At 40.8% G+C, this 25,237-nt stretch overlaps 1 protein-coding gene across 4 annotated transcripts in view; it reads left to right on the plus strand.

Moving 5' to 3' along the window:
- Positions 1-25,237, plus strand: part of PATJ (PATJ crumbs cell polarity complex component) — a 154,354-nt gene that overhangs the window by 111,590 nt on the left and 17,527 nt on the right. For all 4 annotated transcript variants that reach the window (XM_062617518.1, XM_062617514.1, XM_062617515.1 and 1 more), the window contains 6 exons: positions 2,319-2,411; positions 7,226-7,297; positions 7,662-7,779; positions 8,399-8,532; positions 21,672-21,755; positions 23,727-23,920. In XM_062617518.1, the coding sequence (XP_062473502.1) occupies positions 2,319-2,411; positions 7,226-7,297; positions 7,662-7,779; positions 8,399-8,532; positions 21,672-21,755; positions 23,727-23,920 (695 nt within the window). The remainder of the gene's footprint in view (positions 1-2,318; positions 2,412-7,225; positions 7,298-7,661; positions 7,780-8,398; positions 8,533-21,671; positions 21,756-23,726; positions 23,921-25,237) is intronic.

Raw genomic sequence — 25,237 nt, forward strand, 5'->3', positions numbered from 1 at the left:
TGGTTGGCCTTGCTGTTGCTTTTTAATTCTATTTCTATCTGAGCTAATAAAGCAAAATATGTTTTATAATTCAGTTGAGGTTTGGTCTTGCCTTGAATTGATAAATTGATGTGCATTGAACTCCTGGTATTTCAGTAGGCAGTGGTCCATGCTAGGTAATGCAGGATGAATCCCCCTGTTCTTACGTTTGCTTGTTGCTTTCCAGATTATATTGCCACTGATGGCTATTTCCATACAGGCACAGTGCTGTGCAGTGCAAGAGCTGCATAGGTTTAGGTTTTTGTTTGGATCTGAGTTATTTTTGGACAGTGCCTTGGCTTTTCCTTCTCTCCTCCATATAAGAGCAGCATGTCCCAGGTGCAGCTGGTGGATCACAAATTACTCTACAGTTTACAGAGCCCAAGTTCATTTTATTTTTGTTGACTCTTTAATACCTGGCTGTAATTAGATCCTGCCAGCCTGTGGAAATCAAAGAGCTCAGCCTCATGTGCAGTGTTTGCTTTTAGAGGTAGGTGCTTGTGAGATGGGTTTTATGCATTAATGGCAAGCTCTTACTATTTATGTTGTGGCTGCCTTATAAGTGCGGTTTTTTACTTACAGCTAGTATCTTCTTATTATATAAAATAAATGTAACCAAGAGGTGCTGTTGTTGCACAGAACTTTAGATTGCATTCCTTTGTCAGTTGTTCCTGTCTTTAGATAAAACAAAATTGTACATTACATCTTGAAATTGTATCTTCAAATACCTTTGAAATACCAAATAAATATTTGATCTTGTGTGTAACAGGATTAATTGTGTTAATTTTCTTCTTCTTATATCTTTGTCTTCATTAAGGTATTTTAATATAGAAAGTGATAAGCAGTAAATATGCCTTCAAACAGGGTTTGGCCTTATCACATGGATAAGACTATGTTGTGGTGTAATACTATGGGCAAGCCACCAGAAACAATGTATATTAAATACTAATTACTGTAAAATATCTGTTTGAAAGGATTTCATTCATCAGAAAGCCACAGAATGGGATAGTTGTTGCAATACTGAAGAGCCTTTGTACGGCTGCAGAGGTACTTCACCTGCTGAAGTGGTGGTTGAGACATTTATGTAATTCTCATTGTGCACTTAAATGTAAAATGTCTAATGAAAACTCAGAAATCATTTTGCATCTAGGACTGAAGATCTTGGAGTTTGATTTGATTTGTTGTGTGTAGTCCATTTGCGGGAGAGAACAGCTCCAAATTTGGCTTAAATGCTTAAGGGTGTTAAGATAGTTTTAAAATAAAATAAATCGGAATTAGAGATCAAAAATCTTTGCAGATTCAGGACCTGGTTGGTTTAAAAACGGGAAAGAGAATGAACACATTAAATTTTACATGTAACCAAGTTGCTGATACTTCAACCTTTGAATTCTAGCTGAATTCTAGATGCCATTTCCTGTCTATCTTAATTGTCAGTATGGGAAGGAAATAATTTTTCTTGCAAGCATATGCTTCTTAAATATATGCTAGTTATTCTCTAAAGAAAATGTCAGAAAATCCTGATCAGGCAAACCTTCCTGCTTAGTATGGTGCTATTTTATGTTTCAAGGGCCTTTTTTGTTGTGAATTCGTTACAGAATGAGAAAAACTTAATGCAAGAGGAAGTTCTTGGTGAAAATACTGATGTCTTTGGGGCCATTACTTTCATTTGCTGGCTCTCCAGTGATTGTCATTGAATGTCATTTGCAGTAGTCTCACCGTAATGTACAGAAGTACCTGAATCCTGAAGCTAAATCTGCACTTCAGGTTGAGGATTGCGTTCCAGGGCTGGCTTAAACCTCCTGAGCTTGGTGGCCATGCGCTCTAACCAGAACAACTTCAGCTTTACTGGTTCCTCCAGGGTGGAGGAATCACTCATGCTGCTATCAGCCTTGTTCAGATTATACGCAGGAACCCGAGCTTCCTTTAACATGCCTGAGACCTTCTCTCCCAAAAGAAGTCTGAAGAAGACCTCTTAATACAAACTCAGCAGCTTTCACTTTTGACAGGGATTAGTCTGGCCTTGAAAGTTAACCAAAATGTGCGCCTAAATGTTAGTATTGGACTACCTCGTGGTATTTTCAGCTGGCCACGTGGGTACCAAGGTCTGTCTGTCAAAGGTTGTATCACTTACTTGTTTCCTGATATTAGGATGCTTTAATTGTGGATCTTTTTACTTTTTCATGCTTATACTTGTTTAGAAAAAAAAAAAAAAGAAAAGGTAAAAATGTCCATTTTTTTTTCTTTAGCAATTATGGGAGATCGTAGCTCTGTTTAAAAACTGTTATCAATCCTTTCAACAGGATCATGGTGGCACTGAACCTGCAAGCAGCGAGGAAGACCCAAGCTTGGAAGTTGTCATGAAAAGCTTGACTGAAGAGGAATCCAGCAAAGCTGTAAGTGACTTAAGGTGGTATTTAATGATAATTAGAGCTCAGAAATAGAGGCTCATTGGCTTGATTGGTTTTCTCTCCACCTTTGTGTTGGAGTATTACATCACACTATTGTCCAGTAATATCTAGTTCACATAAAAGCAGAGTCAAAGTCTTAGCTGTATACACATAGACTGTTTTCATGCACTAACCAGTCAGTATGATTTGTTAAAATGTTGAAAGAGGTGCTGTTTTGTAACATTTTGACCCTCTGTGAAGTATTTTCTCAGTGTGGGGATTGAGTTTCCGCTCTTGCTATCTGAGTGTGACAAACTTCAGAAGAAAGCATGGTCCGTAAATGGAATTCTTATTTATATTCATAGCTTCATAAATTCTAAGGCCAAAATATCTATTATCATAATCTAGTCTTGCTTCCTGAATAACACAGCTGTAGAGTTACTGTCAGTAGTTTCTACATCAAGCCCATAACTTCTGGTTTAATGTGGTACTGTCAGTGTGCACTGTAATAAATACAGAACTTCTCATTGATACAGATGGAGTTTTTTGTTGTTTAATATGTCAGGATTGTGCATTATTGAAATCTGAAAGTCCTTCAGGGTACAGCTCCAATCTATTTTGGACTCTGTGTTAAAACTCTACTAAACATGCTGAAGAGTGGCTAACCTCAAGGTACATCAGTTTTGCTGAGACAGTCATTTTGTCCAGCAGCCTATTCCTTTCTCAAGGAATGTGTTGACTGAGACATTTCTGGATTTAATTTTTCCTTAGATATCCTCTTCATGCTCCATCATGTCATTTGCAGAGTGTGTCCTGAGTTTTGCAAATATGAATTGGATATACATAATGTTCTATAGCTAGTAAGTATTTAATGAGTCTAGGAACTCCAGGAGTTAGGAAGTATTACATGCTTTTTGAGCATCAGAATTAACTACTTACGCCAAATGGACCAGTTTGTCTTCCTAATGGATTACCAAAAAGTTGGATTATTTGTATTTGGTAGCCTTGTGCAGAATCCTACTTTGATGCACTGGAATATAAATGAATGAGAGTATTATTGCATGTATTTACAGGCGTAATTCACCTGCATTTATTGCTGTTCTTGCTTAACTGGCAAGAAACTTTTGAGGGGTTACAAGGTAACATGAAAAGCTGCTCAGAGACTGAGGTAGATAAAGTTATATAAAATGAATTGTGCAGTTTCCTGGTGTAGGATATTGTGCTGTGCAGCTTTCTGAACAGTATTAAAGGAAGCACAGATTTAATGGGGAAAAAACTTGCATCGATCCAAGATAGGCATGGAGGGAAGATGCTGCTGGAACAACAGGGAACCCAGAATATATTGGCAGCTTCTTTTCAAACTTGAAGCAAGAAAGAAGGGAACTGTGGAGCCATAAGATAGAAATTACAGTATTTTAGACAGTATTTTAGACTGAAAGGTAAAAAGTGAAGTTTTGCTGGTAAGAGTTGTTGAGAACAAAGCAATGGCAGAAGGGTAAGAGAAGACAAAGACATGGATTTGTTGAGAGCCTCTAGGCGAGGAGAACATTGCTATAATACTTAGTTTTTCTTTCCCACTATCCATACCAAGTTATCTCATCTTTCCACTTAAATTGTTCATGTAATAGCAGCTGGCTGCTACAATTTACATTTTATCTTTGGAATTTAAAAAGCTCTATCCAACATTATTTGCAGTATTATTATCCCTGCTGTGGCACAGAGGGGAAATGACCTGTCCTGGGTCATTGGTGAGACCATGAGGCAGTGAGTGTGTCACTTCTCTGGCTGCAGCACAGCCCTGCCTGCAGTTGATGGCTGTTTGCTTAGAGGTGACTCACTGATTTTTCCATTAGATAAACAGATGCTGAAAAGTTAAGAGCTAGGGGGTCAATTTGGGAAGGAATTTGAATGCCTATAGATCCAACTGCTTATTCCGTCATGCCTTTAGTTGGGCCAACCCTTGGTTTAGAGGCATAAATGGATGAAAGAGAGTGGTAAAAGCCATTTTCATAATTTTAGGAGTTTTCTTTCAATCAGGATTTTAAACCAACACATCAAATGCTGCTAAGTGTCTTATTTTTGTAAATGCTGATGGCTGGGATTGGTCCCTTCTGACCAGAAGGGAACAGGTTTGTACTCATTGTTATTAAGACTTCAACACTGCAGTGCAGCACAAGACAGCTCATTATTTTGAAGAAAGATTTCCCTTGCAGTCTTTTAGTGACAGCTGAGGCAAAAGAAAACAGTGCCTTGTTTTTCATAGCACACTGGTTGCTACTAGAGCCTCATGCTACTTCACCATTGTTATTGAATTTCTCAGTCATGTGTCAGGAGAAATCAGGAATGTTAAAGTCAACAAGTAAGACCAAGTTCACTGAGTAAATAAAAAGTATGTGCTTATCAGGAGAGATCTTCTACGAGTATGCACAGCTCAAAACATGGGCAGGATGTCTCACCAAGTGACAGCTGTAATAAAAGGAGAAATTAAAGTTTCACATCATTCCCTATTCACTTGTTGCTGATAAATGTGTCAGTCTCTCCCAAGATACTTTTTGTTGTCACTTCATCACTTTTAAAAGCATAAAGTTGTATAATGGACATCACTGTAGACTTGGATGATAAGAAAGGGGAAAGAAAACAACTTTAGTTCTGAACTGGAGCCAATGGAAGTGTTAGGCAGAGTCTGCATGTTGAGGGTTGAGGTGGCCTGGTAGAAGGTCGTGGTTTTCTGAGGACTGTAGCTGTCTTGCTTTCCATAATGTGTCATTGGAAAAGAATTGATATATGGAGCTTTGAGACATTCTCAAAACTTTTAACTTTACAAAGGTGAAAATGGCTTGGGCAGTCATCATGTGTGCTCTGAACCACCTTGCAGCATTAGTGTCCTGGCAGAGCATGCACACAATTCAGTGTCCTGTAGGTGGGATAATTAAACTGATGTTTGGTATGTGAGAATGGATTCATTTTCCTTGAAAGATTTGAACTTGGAACAGTAATCTGGCTTTACCACAAACAAAAAACCTGTCCTTGAAACACTGGCGAGGAGTGGCTTTGTGAAAATGCTTTTGCATGCAGTTGAGGGAACTGAATTAGATTAAGCCAGTCAGGTCACAGGCTTATGACAAATGCTGAGTGTACAGTTCAGTGCTTGAGGGGCTGGAAATCCTTTTATTTTGGTTAGATACCTCTAGCATAGTCTGAATTAAATGGAGATTAGAGAGACTTAAAGGTGGTGCTTGGTGCTTACTTGATGTGCAAGATGAAGTTTCAGGTCTTAGTCACATACCGGAATGAAAAAGGGAAGTATGAAATAATTTTTCATTGCTTACTAAAACAGTCTCTCATAAAATGACAAAGCAATCTTGCTATTTCTCCCCTGACACCTCTGATAATACAATGAGATCACCACTTTATCTTTTTCTTCTTGTTATCCATTTGGATAATAGTGGTATAGTTACAGCAAGCTGGGGAAGAACACAGAAGGTGAAAAATGGAGTGGGGGGGGAAACAAAGCCTGTGGGGCTCAGCATGATTTAACATTAAAAAGCTCCAGGAAACAAGGGCAGTGTTTTCAAGCTTGGTTAACTAAAATTTGATTTCCTTTTTAACGTATGGATTGTCGTCTTGCGTAGAAATTCTTCTGAGATGCAACAGAACGGCCCTGTTGTCTCTTGAAGCTGGTGCTCAGCTTTTCTGCAAACTAGGTTGTTTTATCAGGTTTTTTAACATGGAGTGGGATACCTGACACTGTGGTCAAAGCAGCCTAAGTTTGGCTAAGAGCTAGCGAGGGGAGGACACTGTAACTGTCTGGAAGTAGTTGTAGAAGTAGGAGTTAACAGTGTTTTGTAGTGTATTGCAAAGATGTGAAAGGAAATTAGGATACAGATTGAGCGCATATTAAAGTGCAGTTGTTTGAGATATTTATAATGAGGCTGGATGATGCATTTTGAGCAATTATTTTATTTAATTGCTGGAAGCATGCTCATTGTTCCTGAGGACTACCAAGAAAGGAAGAGAGAAGGAGAGAAGAGATGACTTTGAACACCTCCCTGCTATAGGCACCAAAGGGTGCGCACTCTGATTCCTGCATGTTTCCACACAGTATGGGAATTGCTGTCCTAGCCTCCTCAGAGGACACACTTCTTTGTTCTTTAGAGCTACATATTGCTCAGAAACAATACAGACCACATGTGATAATCTCCTCCCCAGAAATCCCTTCCTTACATTCTGTGACTTCAAAACTGTTGGGTGTGGTTTTAATAACTCCTGATATTCCCTGTATTCTCACTAGATTTTCCTCTTTCAAGTTCAGTCTGGAGAAGGCTCTCTCTTATTGTGGGCCTTCAAGAGGCCTACAAGAAACCTGGAGAGGGGCTTTGGACAAGAGCCTGTAGAGGCAAGCCAAGGGGAATGGCTTTAAGCTGCCAGAGGGGAGACTGAGATGAGCTCTTAGGCAGAAGCTCTTCCCTGTGAGGGTGCTGAGGCGCTGGCACAGGGTGTCCAGAGAAGCTGTGGCTGCCCCATCCCTGGCAGTGTTCAAGGCCAGGTTGGACACAGGGGCTTGGAGCAAGCTGCTCTAGTGGAAGGTGTCCCTGCCTGTGGCAGGGGTTGGAACTGGATGAGCTTTAAGGTCCCTTCCAGCCCAAACCAGTCTGGGATTCTATGATTCTGGGCTTTGGCTTTGTGTTGTGCTACAGATGTACTTACGTGAAAAATAGCACTATGTAGACCTAGAATCATCATTTTGAGTTTTGGAGGGTATTTTATTTAAGCTAATGAGACATTTGCAGTACATCTCACTTTCCTTTTTGACTTTTTAGGATGTGAAATGTAAAGCTGACAAACCAGTGGTGGCAGATCAGCAAGAAACGGAGGAGCAGCTTCCAGAAAAGGTATGTGTGTTTGTGTTAACCAAAAAGGGAGGCTTGATCTAGTTGAAGAATGGGTGATTTATGGGGGCAAGAGGATAACTGGGGAAACCTACGTTATTTGGTATGAGAGGAACAAGTGAGAAAGGTGATGCTCTGTCCCTGCTTCCTTCATGAGCATTTCTGGAAGTACAGTTGTCCCGTCACCCTGATTTTCCATTTATTGGTGAAGAGAATATTTTCAGTTCACCTATATTTATTGCTTGTTTCCCTTCTATTGACTACTGGATTTGGTAAGGTAGAGTAATCAACAGCTAAAGATATTGTCCCCATAACATGCCTTTCTGTGATTGATAACTTATGTTTTCTCCCTCTGCTTTGCTTTTAGGTCCTCAACCAGATCAAACAATCCAAATCTTCCACAAAAGCACCTGTAAACTTACAGGAGATACCCCTGGAGCCAGCACCGACTTACCTTTCTCCAGAGGCAGAAGTCACCAGCCGTAGTATGAGCCAGCTATTTTTTCCACCAATATAGTGTATATTTAGTCCCCTTACCCAGGATGGATTTTCCCCCAGATAAATTTTCACCGAAGCTTTTTCTTTGAACATTCATTCAGTGACTTATTTTAAGTTATTTTATAAATTGTTTGCATTTTTCTCTCATTTTACAATTTTTGAGAGCTTGAAGGTGTCTTTGCTTGGTTTTATTGACTTTTATTTACAAAAGCATTGTTCCTCTATTGATTTAAAGTAGAAGGGAAGGCAGTCTGGGACATCCTGTCCATTCCATGGTGCTGGAATATGGTCTTACCTGTCCTGAATGGAATACAGCTTGCCGTTGTGATCTGAATTTATATTATATAAATAGCCTATATAAATGTATATATTATATTCATATAGGTTGCACTGAATTAGATGTCCTTCCAGACTCCCAGAGCTAAAGTCACTTTGATATAGAGACTTCAGAAATTACTTGGAGTAGTCTTCTAGTTTGATTTAAATTGGTAAAAGTGAAGAGAAAGGTACAAGAGCTTGATTAGTTGCTCTCATACGATTCCTTTGACAGTTTTCATTTTCTCTTTGAATAGTGCGACCTATTTGTTTGCCTCTTCATGTTCTCAGGCATCTTCCCACCTCCGTTGCCTGCGGATCCAGCAACATGCTCTATAGTTCCAGGGCAGGAGATGACTATAGAGATATCTAAGGGCCGATCAGGCCTGGGACTCAGCATCGTTGGGGGCAAAGACACTCCACTGGTGAGTTTCTGTTAAACTAATATTTACTGCCTCTGCTAATAGGAGACAGAAGAACACACAGAAACTAATGATGCCATTAATCTGTAATTGCCTTAATGAATTGTTTAGTACAGGTAGAAGAAACCAGCAACTGCAATCTCCAATAACAAGTTGATAATTTTGCCTTCTATCAGATCAGTTGTTTTCTGTTCTGTTTAAATTGAAAGATTTCTCTTTCAGTAGTGCTTTCTGCTATAGTCAGCTTACAAATATGTATTCTTTTTTAACCATTGTGAATTAAGAGCATCCAGCAGGTAAGTTACCAGAATGGTTGGACTAGAAATTAATGTCACAGAGATAGAGCTACTTCAGGAAGGTTAACCCCTCTTGTCTTGAGAGCATAAGCGCTTAGTAGCTGTTTAAACAAACTGTGATTTATCTGCCTGCCAGGAAAAGCCCTTGCTGCACAGAGGTAAACCAAAGGTAATCTTTTATTGTTTTCTGTGTCTTTTTTGCTTAATCTTGATCTTGGCTATGCTGGTTTTCAAAGTATTATCTTCAGCTAAATTAAAATGTATCAGTTCAAGTGTAAGCTCAGCAAGGTAGTTGTGCTAAACCCTTCTCTGCCTCCACTGTTGCTGCTTCCACTCCACTTTCCATTTAAGAGATGCTATGTTGCAGTATACCAGAATGTCAGGTTGTTTCTTTGAAATGTCAAATTCAGTTCTCTCAGTAAACAAGTCTGCTGCAGAGGTATCCTTGCTGGGTTCTCCTGAATCCCCTGCCACAGAGACACTTAAGGCAACAGAGCTGCTCTGTTACATACAGTTGTTCCCGAAAATATCATAGTGGTGCATCATTAAGCAATGAAGTACTGTGAGTGTCAGTAGATGCAGACCACTGCAGTGTAGTAATCCTTTTCCAGAGCAAGAAAAAAGAGGGGAAAAAAAACAAGGAAGTTGAAAGCAAAAAGAAAGTTTTGTTTTGCAAAATACAGGCTGTACCTTTTACACTGTTAGGGCTAAGATGGAAAAGGTTCAGCTTTTAGTCCCATTTATCCAAGTCTCTGTTTATGTAGAGTTTGGCTGAATTGCTCTGTTTCACATAGTGATAGATCTGAGTTATGCTGAAGGCTTAAATCAGTGTAAAAGGTTTTCAGTCTGTCCAGCCATGTGCTGTTTTGTACCCAGTCCCTTTTCAGTCAAGCTCCTCAGTGTTGAGTAGATTCAAATAAGAAGTTCAACATTATTCGTCATCTCTCTGCTTTTTCATTTAACTGGAATTTGGAAATAATGCATGGCAGCTTGTCATGCAATCTGGTAGATGTCTTTCATGAGATTTTAATATAAATAAATGAAAATTATAAATATCTGCTTTACATTGCAGATGAGAAAAATACAAAGGATTTTATTCTTTAGATGGAGTAAGTGGTTTTGGTTAAGTATTATGCTTTCATTAGTTTGTTCACTAAAGTGTCCTCATAGGAATTAATCTGAAAGACCTATGTACTTGATTGAAGTAACAAATTCATGGAGGGAAGTTGGGTTGCCCATGTTTCTGATCCTCACTTTACAGGACTTACTAAAATGAGGCCCTGTTTCTTTTCATAATTCTGAATCTGCTCATTCAAAGCCAAGCAATATTGTTTCATAAGAAACAAGTTGCTTTGTGAGACCACGGTCAAATCTGATCATTTCCCATGTGCAGAGACCCTCTCTGGGATTCTCCACAACTTGCTTAGCCAAAACAGTACGGAAATGCTTCTCCTCAAAGCAGGTACTCTGGGTTGTGTCTTTAGCTGGTGGGATCGTTCATAGCTCTGCCTGCTGTGTGCTACTCATCTCCCCCAGATTATTTTGATGCTCTTTTTTGCCATGAAGTTAGAAAACCTTTTTGTTAAAGAGTTGAAATGAAGTTCCCATAACATAAAGAGGAAGAGTAAAAAGAAATACTGTGCAGGACTGTAGGAAAGCTTCTGTCTTTCTGAGTTGCATCGATTAGAGAGGAAATATAACAAGATGAGCTCTTAGGCAGAAGCTCTTCCCTGTGAGGGTGCTGAGGCACTGGCACAGGGTGCCCAGAGAAGCTGTGGCTGCCCCATCCCTGGCAGTGTTCAAGGCAGTGTTCAACCCAACCTGGATTGGATGGGGCTTGGAGCAAGCTGCTCTAGTGGAAGGTGTCCCTGCCTGTGGCACTCAGCTGCATAGACTTCTTTTACCTTTTTGTCCTCTGAGAGAACAAAACATGACTAGTCATTTCCTCCTCCTTTTTCTACTGGGGTATGTTCATTGCTTTCGTGTGCAGGTGTACAAGTGCCTACGAAACAATGAAGGATATGAATCCCTATTTCTGGGATCTCAGAAATAACGTATCAGTATGGGGAATACAGGGAGGCTGTTCCTTATCAAATCTGAGGTGGCTATGGCAAGAGTATAAAGACCATCTATGTGGTATTAAAATGCAGTTGATCTGAAAATGCTTAACCGATGCACAACGAGCAGCTCACATGTGATGGGAAAGCTGACTTCAGAATATTTTGGATCTTTTTTAATCACATGATATATAGTCCCAGCTTGTGGAATAATAAATCTGGCAGCCCACTAAAGGGATGCACTGCTTCCAGATGAAATATAGAGTGCAACTTTAAGTCGTAACCTTAGGAATCTCATCAGAAATCACCAAGTAGATACTTGAAAAATACAGCCTGCGAGCAGGGAGGTTAATTTGCTCAGGAGGTTGGAAAGTGATGTCTTAACCCTTGTGAAATGTTTTGTGCTGAGAAGACAACCTTCCCATTAAACTTGCAGAACCTTTCAAGTCGCATGTATTATAAGCAAGGACTTGTGGCTGTGTGCTTAGGGGAGCAGGAGAGCATCAGCTGGAAAAGGCATGGAGAAGTGAGGATTGTCTTTGGGAGTTATCTTCATGTTGTTGATCTTTATAGACTGCTATAGCCCTTAAGGAGCCCTGTTTCATTTTATTCTCAGGCTTGATTTGGGGTTTTGCTTTTTTCTTCGCTGTCTTTCATTTCACCTTCCCAAGTCCCCCTGAGAGAACCCAACACATGGCCTCTGCTTTAAAGCAATTAAACAGCAGAGTGGAGCTGGCTGAAGTACAGGGCTTTCAATTTGTGAGAAGATTTTTTTTCTTTGGTTGTAGTCCAATCAAACTTGTAAAAGTAACCTCAGAGTGGGAATTAAAATAAAAAATAGGGGAAAAAATAAGAAGTGTTTTCAGAAACATCCCAAAATGAGGTTTGAGGCTCGACCCCTGCTCCCCAGGACACCATCCTGCCCTCTCATTGCTGAATTGTGCATAAATGCTTGTCAGCTCCACCACTGCTAATAGCAGCCATAAACCTGACAGGAGTGTCATTGTCACTCAGCAGCTGCCAGTGCTCCCAGGGTGCCTGAACTGCTCCAGCCCAGGGCTCTTGAGTGCAGCAGATCTGTTTGGGCAATGCCTGTGGTGCAGCCCTGAGAGCTGCTGCAGACGCTGGGATGCTGGTGTTTGTGCTGCCAGCTCTGAGCCTGGATGAGCTGTGACTCTAAATCAGATGTGGAGTTCAGCTTTCAGAGGTGGGTGTTCACAGCAGCAAACCAGTGTTGGCATGGCCAGCTGGCCCAAAGCTGTGCAGGCAGGGACCCTGTGGTCCAGGGTTAATAACTAGCCCTGCAGGATACAGGACTGGCAGCACTGGGTAGTCTGGTTGTTCACCATAAATTACAGGTCTGGAATTCCTCAGTTATCCTGCTTTTCATTCATTGCATTCTCCACAACTTGTTTCAAGGCAAATAATTTAGTTTCAAGTACTGAAACTCGAGGGAGTTTCACCTCAAGGGAGGGGATTTTCCCCCTTTTACTATGTTCTGGGGAGAATCCCCCTGCAGTCCTGAGTCCAGCTCACTATAGAGGTGGTGAGACACTGGCAGAGGTTGCCCAGAGAAGCTGTGGCTGCCCCATCCCTGGCAGTGTTCAAGGCCAGGTTGGACACAGGGGCTTGGAGCAAGCTGCTCTAGTGGAAGGTGTCCCTGCCTGTGGCAGGGGTTTGAACTGGATGAGCTTTAAGGTCCCTTCCACCCCAAACTGTTCCAGGATTCTATTGTAATGGGCTTTTTTCCTCTGAAACACTTTTGCCAGAAAGTTTCTATGAGGTTTTCTTTAGCTGTCAGAAAAGAGGGCACCAAGGAACTGCTTAACAAAAGGTGTCCTGGTACTGCTCCAGATGGCCTGTGGGGTTAAATATCAAACCCCATCATCACCCCAGAGTGGTGGGTGGTGCAATGCCATGTCCAGTTTGCAGCTTGCAAGGAGTCGTTTTCTATGAAGGAGGATTGTCAATTTTTAGGGGTTTTATTCTTGGCAGGACATGGGAAGAGCATTGCTCTAAGATACAAACCTTTTCTTGGTAGGTGGGAGCACTGGTTTGCTTCCAGCTGAATGATTTAGTGATGGTTGAGTTGATGACTCGTAGCTATTGACTCTGTATTTGCTGCCGGGGCTCAGGGCATGCTGGAGGCCATTCAGCAATTTCAAGGCTGGTGGAGGCTAGTGCAGGGACATTGCCCTCAGGCAGAAGTAGATAACTCTGGGAAGGGAGAAGAGGAGAGTGCAGAGGCTCAGCTGGGTTTTGAAATCCCAGTGAAATGCTGAAGAAGCACTCATAAAGGAACAAATGACTGCAGGAGCAGTAACCTAGGGGCAATTTGGAAGTGGAGTAGGTAGGAGGTGGTCATTACCTGAACCTTACATAGAAAGGACAAAAAGAAACATGCTTCATCCTGTGTCTACTTCGAATTTGTTAAACATTTAATGGTTTTACTTTTGCTTTCAGCCGACTTTAATAAAAAACATTTTTAAGGCAACTTAACAAACTTTAAGGTCCTCCATCTGTACAATAAAGTGATCCACCAAGCCAGGGAACTGGAACGCTTTAGCAATGCTCCAAAAAGTAATGGAATATGCCTGTGCTCAGCTAATACTAGTTGGTGTGAGAGCTGGTAACACTGGAGTTGGAGAGGAAAAAGCTTTTCTAATCACCTCAGTTAGCCCAGAAGGCTTTCTGGCTCACAGTGGAGCAGGGGAGCTTGGCGATGGTGGGGATGCAGTTTGACAGAGGAATATTTAGATTCATTCTGTCAGTCCAGGTGATTCATACCTTGCATAAACCCCATCTGTTAAGGAAGGACAAGGGAATAATCAAGAAAACTGTGACTTTAAATTGCAGCTGTTCAAGACCCAGTGTTTGCCCCTGGAGCTGTGAGGGCTAATTACCCTGCTAGGGTCTCTGCACTGCCAAGAGCAGGCTGTTGCTAATACCAAAGCCAAGTCTGATATCTCTGTTTCGTGCAGTGCTGGAGGCAGAAGTAAAGACCTACCTAAACATGAGGCCTTCTGTGACTTCTGTGTTCCTTAAACAAACAGGTTCTCCCTTGGTTGAGTTTTCTTCCCTCCCTCCCACCTCAGTTCTATTTAGATTCAGGCAAAAATAACTTCATCTCCTGTAGACAGCCAAGGTCCAAGCAACTTTGTAGGCAGCCGTCAAGTCCGGCTAAGTCTGAAACTGTTTTAGTGGAATATGCTTACCTTGTAAACTACGAATGAAAGCAAGATATTGGCCTTGGGAGGGTTTAAGCAATATATTGGCTATAGATATTGTTGCTGTTAAGTCTGTCACACAGTGAATGGAACAATAGAATGAAAAATGGCAATAGAAGGCCTAAGTTTTTAATCATGGCTTGGGTATTGTAGGGGAGAAGTTTGCAGCTGGGAGAGGAAAAAATGCAATCACTTCTTAACCATCACCCACATTTATAAAACAGAAGGCAATTTAATGACAGAGTGGCAAATGCAGTTAGCTTGAAATTGTGAGGAATTGCTTTGATTCCTGGTTGGAAATTGTTAAACTGAAGTTGGTGGATTCATCATAATTCCAGAAGGATATTAGCTTGTAACAGCATGAAGAAACCAAACTGCTTTGTACATGAGTTATCACAAATGGGAATTAGGGCAGTAAGTTTTGCAAATCATGTAGTTGATGGATCCTTGGCACAGGTTTAGCTGCCTGTAAGGCTAGCTTAACGTAGCAGTGCCTTGCTTGAAGAAGTTGGTGGCTTCCAGGAGTGTAAATCAACCATAAAATTCAAGCTAACAACATACAAAAGCAGTAGGACATGTCAGAATGGACTTCAGGAGGATCTTGCTTGCAGCTGATGAAACCACTGGTTTTTGGCTTCCTGTGTCATACGCATTCAGGATCTCAAGCGTCCTTTAGAACCTGTGTTATGCACTTATACACTGCAAATTTTCACATGCTTATTATTTGATAAAATAATGAGAGTGAGCGAGTTAACATTTTAATATGTAGTTCTTGTGTTTTATTATTCCCCCTAAAATGAGCATGGATACTTTTTGAAAAACCTTAGTTTGCTTTGGCATGTGAATCATAGAAACATAGCTCTTTCTATCATTCTGACTTAAGTCATATATTTTTACACTAAACATCTTATTACCTTAGTTTTATTATTTCAGAATCAAAGGAGAGCTTGCAAATGTCGATGACTGCAGAGCAAAGGAATGTTAATGAATAGTGCCATTGAATTTTCAGGTTTTAGCTTTTCTGATCTTCGCGAATATAACTGTAAGCAAAAATATTATGCAAGCTGAATAAAATTTGAATAAATAAGGACCAGATGTAACTATAGGGGCCTATAAAATGTAATACAAATATTATCCACTTCCTTAAAATAAATCTGAATTTTAGTATGAAAAATTATATTCATATTGATATTGTGGATTAATCTTTTTTATGAAAGTTGGCAAGTGAACGCCATCTCTTGCAAGGGCTTGTTCTCAAATGGGAAACAGACCTTTTGTTTTGACCTTGAGTGGAGAAGTTTTTTGCTATCGTGCAATGTAAAGCATTTTTACATTAACACAGTAATACATTTTTACATTATATAGCCTGTTTTATTACAGTAGTGTTTGGCTTAGGATTTTGGGTGCCTGTTAATGGTTTGTGAATGCTACAATTGCAAAATATTTGTGTTAGGAGGAGGTATATTCAGCACGATGCATTAGATAAACCCCTTTAAGAAGTCATGAGACTTACTTGGACTTGACCTTCAGCTTTTGTTGCTGCTCCATTATCTTTTAGATTCCATTTAGATCTGCGACTGGAAGATCATGGATCATAACATAACTGTTGTCATTTCCTCTGCCTACAAGTAACCAGCAGCTGGATTTATTTTAACTGCTGAGAGATTCTTAGATGGGGCTAATTCTTCAGCAAAACACACTGTGCAACTACTTGATTTCTGCTTTATCTGTGAAACAGCCTGTAGAAATGAAATGACAATTTTACTACTCTGGGCATATAAAACTTGAACAATAAATAACTAATGATATTGTACTTGCCCTGGGAAAGAGATAAATCTGTAATGCTGCGGTCAGCAAAACACCCTTATAGCTTTATTATCTTCAGTATATGCTAATTTAAAATAACACGTGTAGCTATGTAGGAAATTTGATGGAAATGTGTAGTATTAGCTTCAGAAAATGCAACTTGTCAACTAAATCAGAAAACATCTTTCCTGAGTGTTGTTTTATATGTAGCTTATTTTTCTGCTTCCTCAGGAAAGTGCTCTAATCCATGTAGAAATTGGAACTGGATGAGCTTTATGGTCCCTTCAACACAAACCAGTCTAGGATTCAGTCTGTGAATTTCATTCTATGATTCCCAAATATGTGGTGTCTCTGTTTTGACCCAAACTTACTGCATTGTTGTCTTTGTGTGCTCAGAAGTGTCTGTTCAGGGAGACGGGCACCTTTTTGCTCTATAATGCTCCCTTGGTTTGGGTCAAATGGCTGGTAATGTTCTGGTGGTAGAAACAGTTTTGTAGCGAGAGGGCAAAGCTATGGATATGGTTTCTACCCGCATAACTGTTTCAGGGACTTTTTGTCTAATGATTACTGCCTTAAAATGCACATGTTTTGAAATATGGTCTGGGATTTTCAAACAGCTCATTTCTTACTGAATGCCTTACCTGTTGTCATTTTGTGCTGATGGTTATTGCAGTCCTCAACGTGTTTTGGTTGAGGACTTCTGTGAGGTGCCTGTGATCCTATCAAAGGAATGGCTAGGTCTCATAGAATGAAATAGCACAGCAAAGATAAAGCAAATATTAGCTCAGTTACAGAAACAGCTTGTTGTGAATGATCTGTAGTAGTTAAGGACTATGCAGTACTATGCAAGAAGGCTCTTTACAAAATTCAGACCTGTTCCACTGTCAGATCAGCCAGCACCAGGTATGTGGGTATTTCTCTGCTCCAGTTCCTTTGAAATCTCCCTGCTTGCACACTGGTCCACATCACAGAACTTCATCAAAATATGCATGATACATAATTTTTGAGCTTCTTTCATGTCTTGTGTCCTTTTGCTTCCTCACCCTCTACTTGCAGCATTTGCAAATAACAGTCTTGGGGGTGATTTTCAGTGGCAGAGGGCCCCCTGCATTGAAAGCTGCTGCTTGGCCTTCTGAAGAACAGCTGCATGGAAGCAAAGAAACACTAGAGATGTTGGCTGAAAAAATATAAACCAGCAGAAAATGTGTGAGCAGTCCAAGCCTAAAGCCAGACACGTTGTGGGGCTTTCTCACCACTGTTTATGGTCCTGCAGGCTTTTAAGGTTCACTTGGGCAGTGATTTTCCTGAGTAGGAAGCTGACTTTACCACCTTTCTCCCAAAGGCACAGTCAAGGTCATTGCCTGGCGTCTCTGCCGTACCAGCTCTTGACATTTCAGATACAAAGATTAAGCTGTCATTCTTACTGAATTTAATTCTTTCACGTTAGCATTTCTGTTTGTGCTCTCTGATGGGTGAGTGTGATATTCTTCCCCTACTGCGTCTCTGAAGTTGTTATAAATCGAGCAGAAAACATATCCACAGCCTGGGGGGGAGTTGAGATCTGTTTCCCCAAGAGGTCAAGTCTCTTCCCCACCCTTAGGCAGAAAGAAGTGCAATGTAGATCACGCTATGCACTTTTTGCAAGTTGTATTTTCCATAAGTGGTTTCTCAGATTGGGTGCTAATTCCTGTGAGGTTCTCTTGCCCTCACTGTTCAGGAGTCAGTCGCTCTGCACCAACGTTGTTCTTCAAGGTCGACAGACCAAGAGGCTCTCTCAGCTCTTCTATTTGCCTGCCATTTCTTCCACAGCCAAAACCTCATTTTGTGAGTCAGTGTGAGAGTTATCACTCATGTGCCTTCCCATTGCTCAAGCAGACTGTGCAATCACAGTGGTGTTCTGCTGCTAAAGCGAGAGTGAGGGGTGTAGGTATCCCACAGCTCAAATCTGAACCCCTCAATATAAGCACTGTTCAGCCCTGTACGGCAGCCTTAGCAGGGGAAAACAAATTCCTTTCTACTTTTCTTTCAGTGTTTTCGTGGTTGAATAGCCTAAGTTTACACTTGTGAGTGTGGACTTTGTTTAGCATAGAAAAACACTGATGTTTATATGCCCTGACTTGTATTCTGCATCCTTCATCCCGTGCAAGAGATGTTCAACTTCACATTAATTCATGGTTTGTAAAATGGTCCCAGCTATTCTTTGTCAAAATATACAAAGATTAAAGCTCTGGTTTGTTGAATGGATTTGTAAACCTTATGAAGTATGTGCTTTCAGCAGCTGGGTATTTTTCCTTAAACCACTGTGTTCTTGATATGTTCTTTCCCCTTCTGCACGCACAGTTTTTGTGACTCTGCCAAGGTCTCATGGACATAGAGTGCCATGATCTGTGTGAAGCTGGTAGTGAAAGGAGATGGACAGATGTGAAAAATCTACCCAGAGCAACCGTGAATCCACCACCTCTGTTTGGACATTTATGTCACTTTCATAGAATCCCGGACTGGTTTTGATTGGAAGGGAGCTAAAAGCTCATCCAGTTCCAACCCCCTGCCATGGGCAGGGACACCTTCCACTAGAGCAGCTTGCTCCAAGCCCCTGTGTCCAACCTGGCCTTGAGCACTGCCAGGGATGGGGCAGCCACAGCTTCTTCCCTTTTTTCCCCACTTTTTTATTTTTCCTTTCCTCCCTCTCGATTGATTTTGATCTGCTTAGGCTTTGACTTCTAGAGATATCAGGCACGCACTGAATTTAAGTTAGTGAGGAGGAGCTGCAGATGTCCAGTAACAAAAACCTATCCTTTAAATAAATACTATGCACTGTTTTAGTCCCAGTACATCCTATTTATTTCTTTTCTGAGGCACTGAGAGGGGTGTTACAGCTTTGATCTGTTGCATGTCAATAGAGACACCACAGATCAGGGCTTAGTTAGGTGGCTAGAGTATGACGTCACATCTCATCACTGCATAAACGTCTTTAAAATATTGATTTAATTACAAATGGTCAAAACCATCAATAGTTTTTAGTGATTTGTCATGGATGATCAAAACTAACAGAGTCTTACCCAGATCCCACTAGATCCAGTGGAAAAAGATGACTTCTGGGATAAAGGTACTTTGAGCTGTCCCAGAAGTATCAGAGGAAAGGTGTCTGTCATAGTTTATGAGCTAAGGGAGGTACGACTCTCATATTTATGCTTATGGGCTGTTGAAAAACCTTTACAGTACATCATGGACATGTTTCATTCTGGTTTTAATGGATTTGATTCAACTACGCTACTTTAACAAAACAAGCTGGTTAAGAAAACAGTGCTTTGGTAGGTCAGCAAGATGTTTCCTTCTTTGGGGTAGGCACAGACCGAACAGGAATGTACCTTTTCATGCCATATGTATTTTTAGTTCTAGGTCTGGCTTATAACACATGCAGGAACTGCAGTGTAACACTGAATTGGTGCCTTTTCAAATAGATGATGCAGATTATTCAAACTGATAACATTTAGTGGTTCCTGAATCAGAGCTTTAGGTATGTGCAGTTTCACATTTAATAACGCAGTGCTGGGAGAAGCTGGTAACTCCAGTTTGTTGACCATTTTTAGAGCAACCACAGATGAAAAGCAAACTTAAAGATACGTGGTGGAAAGTTCCTTGTTCAGAGGTTAAGAAATACCAGATTAAATACAGTCTGAAAGTGTTTGCTTTGACAATCCTATGCATGCCCAGTCTGCAGTTACACAGTCACATTGCCATTTTCCTACTGAAGCTTGCGTTCATCCACTGCCCTACTGTGTCGTGTTTGAGCGATGCAGCCTTAACAGTCTGGTTGATACTTTGTGTTATCTCGTTGGCCACTTTTAAACGCCTGCCTTTGTGAAGTGCTTAAAAAGCTGAAAGCGAAGTGTGCCATGGAAGTTTTAAACCACAGACTTAGCTTTTTCTCAGAGTTACCCATGGTCAGCCTCAGGTGAAAAAATATAGATCACTGTCACCCTCCTGGCTTTCACCCAAGCACAAGTCTCTTGTGTGCACTTGTTACATGATCACTTTTAAAACAAAGGGAACCAAAAAATAAACCCCAAACCAAGCAACCAAAACCCCACAACTGAGAGAAGGTCTAAGACACTTAGCAGAGGATTTAAGCAGTGCTGCTGAGATGGGACATGGACTCTGTTCCACTGGTAATAGCTGCATCAGTTATTTGAAGAAAACCCTGCGGTTACCAGTGGTGTGTGTATAGATGTCATATTTTTTTAATCAAACCATTCATTTGATTTAATTAATTACCTTGGTACACAGCTCATAGTATTTTGCCTTCATTTATGTAGATTGAAATCTTTTTTTACCCCATCTGGAACACTTGTATCAGCTGTAATCCATTTGTGATTAAAATCCTTCAGGCTTTTTTCAGTGACTGGTGTATATGTATCAAAGAGAAAGCTTATGACAGTGGTACTGTGCTCCAGCAGCAGCAAAGCGGCTGTAGGCACAAGTCCACATCATTAAATAAGGTGTAGTGGGAATAAAAGAGAATAGTGCTCTCAATGTTGTCTTGATCAGAGTGTTAGCTTAAGGGCATTTGAGTTTTCTTTCTGTTCAACATGCACCATGTGTGCAGGGAAAGGATTGCAAGGCAACACAGGGGGGAAGTTCACTTGGTGATGAGAGATGTAGTATCTAGCAGTGTTTTCAAAACACGAAGGTACTTTGTTCTACCCCAGCAGCTATTTCCTGCTCCTGCTTCAGGAAGGCAGTGCACAGCAGGGCTCACACGCTGCTAACTTCTGCAGAAAGTCTCCTCTTTGACTTGTACATCAAACTGCTGAAGGAACTTCACCGCCGTGGTGTTTTGGGAGGATATATTCATCTGAGGACAACTTACCCAAAACCTACATATCCAATTGAAAGTCACTGTATATTCATCTAAAACCATTCCAGGGTTTGTCGTGAAGCCGGTTCTGCTCTGAGGCTGGGTGTTTGCTGGGGACACTGGAGGGAGGAGCACACTTTGCACAGTGGAGCATCCCATCCTGCTATCTGTCAGGGCTGCAGCTGAAGCTCTGTTGCAGAATGTTCACCTTTTTTTTTCAGAGGGGGGAAACGAATAGGAACTAAGAAACAAACCCGAACAATGCAGAGGGAAAGCACCAGCAAGAGAACAGTATGTTCTTTGTAATGCTTTTTCTTTGGGGACATCTATTGCTGGCAATAAGATTAAATCACTGAAACCTTCCCTGAAGCTACATCTGCCACTGCCTACATTTTCCAACCTCAGTAATAAACTAACATTTGCCATTGTTCATTTCTTCTGGATTTCATTTCTTACAGATTTAACCAGTGCTATTTACCACAAGGCATTCAGTTCTTGCTTAAAGCCGAGCTCAATGCCAAGTCCCTAAAAATATTCATAGCTCCAAAGAATCTGGTTTTAAATAATATCATTAAAAGTAGACGATATTAATACAAGAGTTCACACTGAGTTCACATGCTCCTGATGCCAGTGGATGAAAATGATGGAAGCCGAAGAAACCCAAGACAAGACTACCATGAAGTGGTGAACAAAATCCTGTTTACTGGCTCTCTGTATTTTGATTAAGGGAGTAGTTTTTTTATCCCAAAATATTTAAAAATAAAGGAATTCTGTTACAGTCTTGCTTATCCTGACATGGAGTGCTGTACCTATTTACTGCAGAGCAATGGGCTGTGTGAGGTGGGTCATGGCTGCCAGTTTGGGAGGAAGGATTCACATTACCCCTTTCTTCCCACAGGATGCCATAGTGATCCATGAAGTTTATGAAGAAGGGGCAGCAGCCCGAGATGGCAGACTTTGGGCTGGAGATCAGATTCTGGAGGTACATAAGTCTCTTTGTATATGTGCTTGCTTATATCTTTATCATGTATGTTTGTATTCAACACAGTGTAGGTTTCTTGAAGGGGAAAAAGCGATCATTGCATAGGGTAATTGAAGCGTCTTTTCTGCCACTGAGAACGTCCGGACAAATTCATATTTCCTTATATATTTGTATAAACTGAAGGTACAAATTGAGAATATATTAAATTTAATTGAGCACGGCAGTTCTCGAATTACATAGTTCAGCTGTCATGTCCAATAGCTCAGTATTATTCATCTGTTTAATCTTTCATTCAGAGGCCTGCAATACCTGCACTGCTCAAGTGTCTCAGTACTGCCTTCAAACAAAGTGCTGAGCTGGGTGAACTTGGGGCGAGAAGGCAAGGGATGGCTGCAGCATCCCTGTGAGCATCCCTGCCAGCATCCCTGCTGTTAAACAGTGCCTGCCTGTAGCGTTGCTGGCGGAGCTACCAGCCCCCTCAGGCCATGGCTCATAAAACCAGTAACACACAGAATTATTTCTGTCAATAAATGTAGTGTTTTTCCTGCAGAGAAGCATGGAAATTGAGGAGGGAAAGGGTTAAGAAAGACGTGTTGGTCTGCAAATGAAACTTGCGTCAGGCAGGGGTTCAGCGCAGCTGCTTGCAGTGTCTCGCTGTCAGATCAGGACAAATTCCCAGCATGGCCATTAAGGCTTTGGTGTGTAGGGTTAGGAAAATAGTGAGAGGTACTTGGGGATTTGTCTTTACAGCTCTTGCACTGAAAATATTGTTTTTAGTGTTAAGGCTGAATGTTGTTTTCGTTTTATAAATAACTGTGTATTAACAGAGCACAATAATGAGGGGGCAAAAACGGGGAAGGTTAATTAATTCTTCTCTGGTCAAACAGGAAAGTGCTGATGTTTGTGTGCCGTAATATTGTTGTTCTTTCAGCTTTTAAAAGCCATAGTAATGAATCAAAAAGATGACTCTGAATTAGTTTCAGATTAGTATGATAAAGCACACGTAGATGCCTGTGTCAAGAAAAGAATACCAATGCAGTATACAAACAATGCAGAATTAGTACAAAAGAATGTCATTACTATGAATTAGGCTTAGTTATATTAATGTAAAAGTAAGTATGGTTGTAACTTTGTGTATCTAGAAATACTGAGAATTATTTTCATTGCCTTAAAACTTACTATGTTATGGAAGTGGATTAACATTGTATTTACTTACAGTTCATGCTGCTTCCTAAAGAGAATTCCAAAATATTTAAGCATTGATACTTTTTGCTATAAAGAAATAAAACAGAATATTGGCAAACACCTTCAAGGGCATCTGTGGTTCAGGTCTGGTAAAATTGGAAGATTAGGTTTCAAGATGCAATGGATGTTTTTAGTACTTTGACATTCAATCAGAACTTCTTGTTCCATCTGATACTACTAAAATGCTAAAACATTTTCAGGTTATGGTAGGAGAAATGTAATTGAGTGCTCCAGGAGTGGTCTTGTGTGCCATCTATTGGAACAAAGCAAAATAACCATTTAATATGTCCTGCCTGAGCTTCACCATTGCCATTTGCTAATGTTTTTGATTCCTTCTGTCTTTGGCTTGGCAGTGGTGCAAAGCTGGGGGAGAAAGAATCTGAGCAGTAAGCGATACAAGAAGCTCAAAGGAGCACGTCCCACTTTGTCTGGTTGTAAGGAGGAAGCATTGTTTGAGGTTCCAGCAATGAAAAAGAAGGGAAGAACACCCACAAAACGTACAAGCCAACATGTTTTGATTATTGTGATTTATTCCATGCAGAGGCAAAAAGCACCAAACTTGCACTCAGTAGGAGACCCAGGAGCATAGCCCTCTAGAAATAGGAGCACTAAATTAGAGTGCCAGGGGGTGTCAATTTGACAAATTTGTCCTGTCACACTTGAGTAGGGTGCAATGAAAAGATCATTTATACATGTCATTTGGAAAGAAAACACTGATTATTTCAGGTGAATGGGATCGATCTGCGGAATGCCAGCCATGAAGAAGCTATCACTGCATTGAGACAGACACCCCAGAAGGTGCAATTAGTAGTTTATAGAGATGAAGCACATTACAAAGATGAAGAAAACTTAGAGATCTTCTATGTAGATATACAGAAGAAAACAGGCCGAGGACTAGGGCTCAGCATCGCTGGAAAACGGTAAGAGCATCTCTCTGACCTTACAGAACTTCAAATAAGAAATAATTTGCTTTTTGCCATATGAATGACTGTAGCCATTAAATGGACTAGGAAATAAAGGAAAAACTCTGTAAGGAAGAGAATTTTGTATCTAAATAACTTCAAGGATGCCATGGGGCTGTGTAGCCAAGTGGGGACATGTGGAACTGGGAGCTCACTGTCCTGCTGACTTCAGCATCGATGCATCTCAGGGCTTGGAGGCCCTGACCATGGGTTTTCTGATTTCAGAATGGGGGCAGAAACCTTAAGTATTATAAATACTATAAATATATTTATAAATACTATAAATATAGATACTATGAGTATTTATATAAATACCAGGGTATGCCTTTGAAAATTGATTTGTGAGTTAGATCTAGCTGCTACCTCAGTTCAAAGGGACTGATGTCAGTGGAAGACAAGCAGCTGAGTTAGACCCACATCCTGAGCAGTATCAAAGTGACTGGTCCGCACTAGACACCAGTACCGTGATTGCAGAGCAGAATCTGAGACACAATGAGTAGGTAACAGCTGCTTAATGAAACGTGACTTTTTACTGATCTATTTCTAAACCATTGCTATTAGATCATTCAAACCAGAGCACTGATAGCTTTAATCTTTCATTGCTAGAAGAGATTTACAGCATGACACTGGCGAGCACTCGTTCAGCGTTGCAAGTGTCATATGGTTGCTCTTCTGTATTGCCAGGAATAATTTATTTTCTCCATTACAAATCATCATGTCATTATCCTGACTGTGTCTGGTCAGTAAAGTTTCTGCAGCAGCTTTTTACAAGAGTGGTGATGTTTAACCCAGGTGTTGTGAGCAGATTGCGGGCTGGGTAATTAATTTAGCTTATGTAAATTACCTTACAGATGGTAATGGCAGTCTCCAGCCCTCCCACGTTTGCTTCCGTGCAAAACTTTCTGTACTACTGCTAAGTGCTTTGCTCATGGGGATTTCTACTGTAGAGGGTAGCCCAGTTTGTGAAGTCAACATGTGATGCTCAGGTATAATTCAGATTGTAAAGTGTTGTGTCCTGAAGGATGCCAAATGCCAAACCTTGGCATTGCAGCTGGCACCAGCTCACACCACAGCAAGCATCAGGAGATGGGGCCAGCACCAAGGGGTCTGCAGCATCTGGGAGGAGAAATAAAATACATTGCCCTCTATTTCTGCATGGCCACAAAGCTGGATTTCCTGCTGCATAACTCAGGCGCAAACTAGAAAAGTCTTTTCTGCAGACTTCTCCCTGTTTCTGTTGGGGCCCTCCAGGCTTCTGAGAAAGGAACTGAGCTG

The sequence above is a fragment of the Pezoporus occidentalis genome, unplaced genomic scaffold (genome assembly GCF_034315485.1).
Source record: "Pezoporus occidentalis ecotype Australia unplaced genomic scaffold, CSIRO_AGI_Poc_V1 ctg198, whole genome shotgun sequence".
NCBI lineage: Eukaryota > Metazoa > Chordata > Aves > Psittaciformes > Psittacidae > Pezoporus > Pezoporus occidentalis.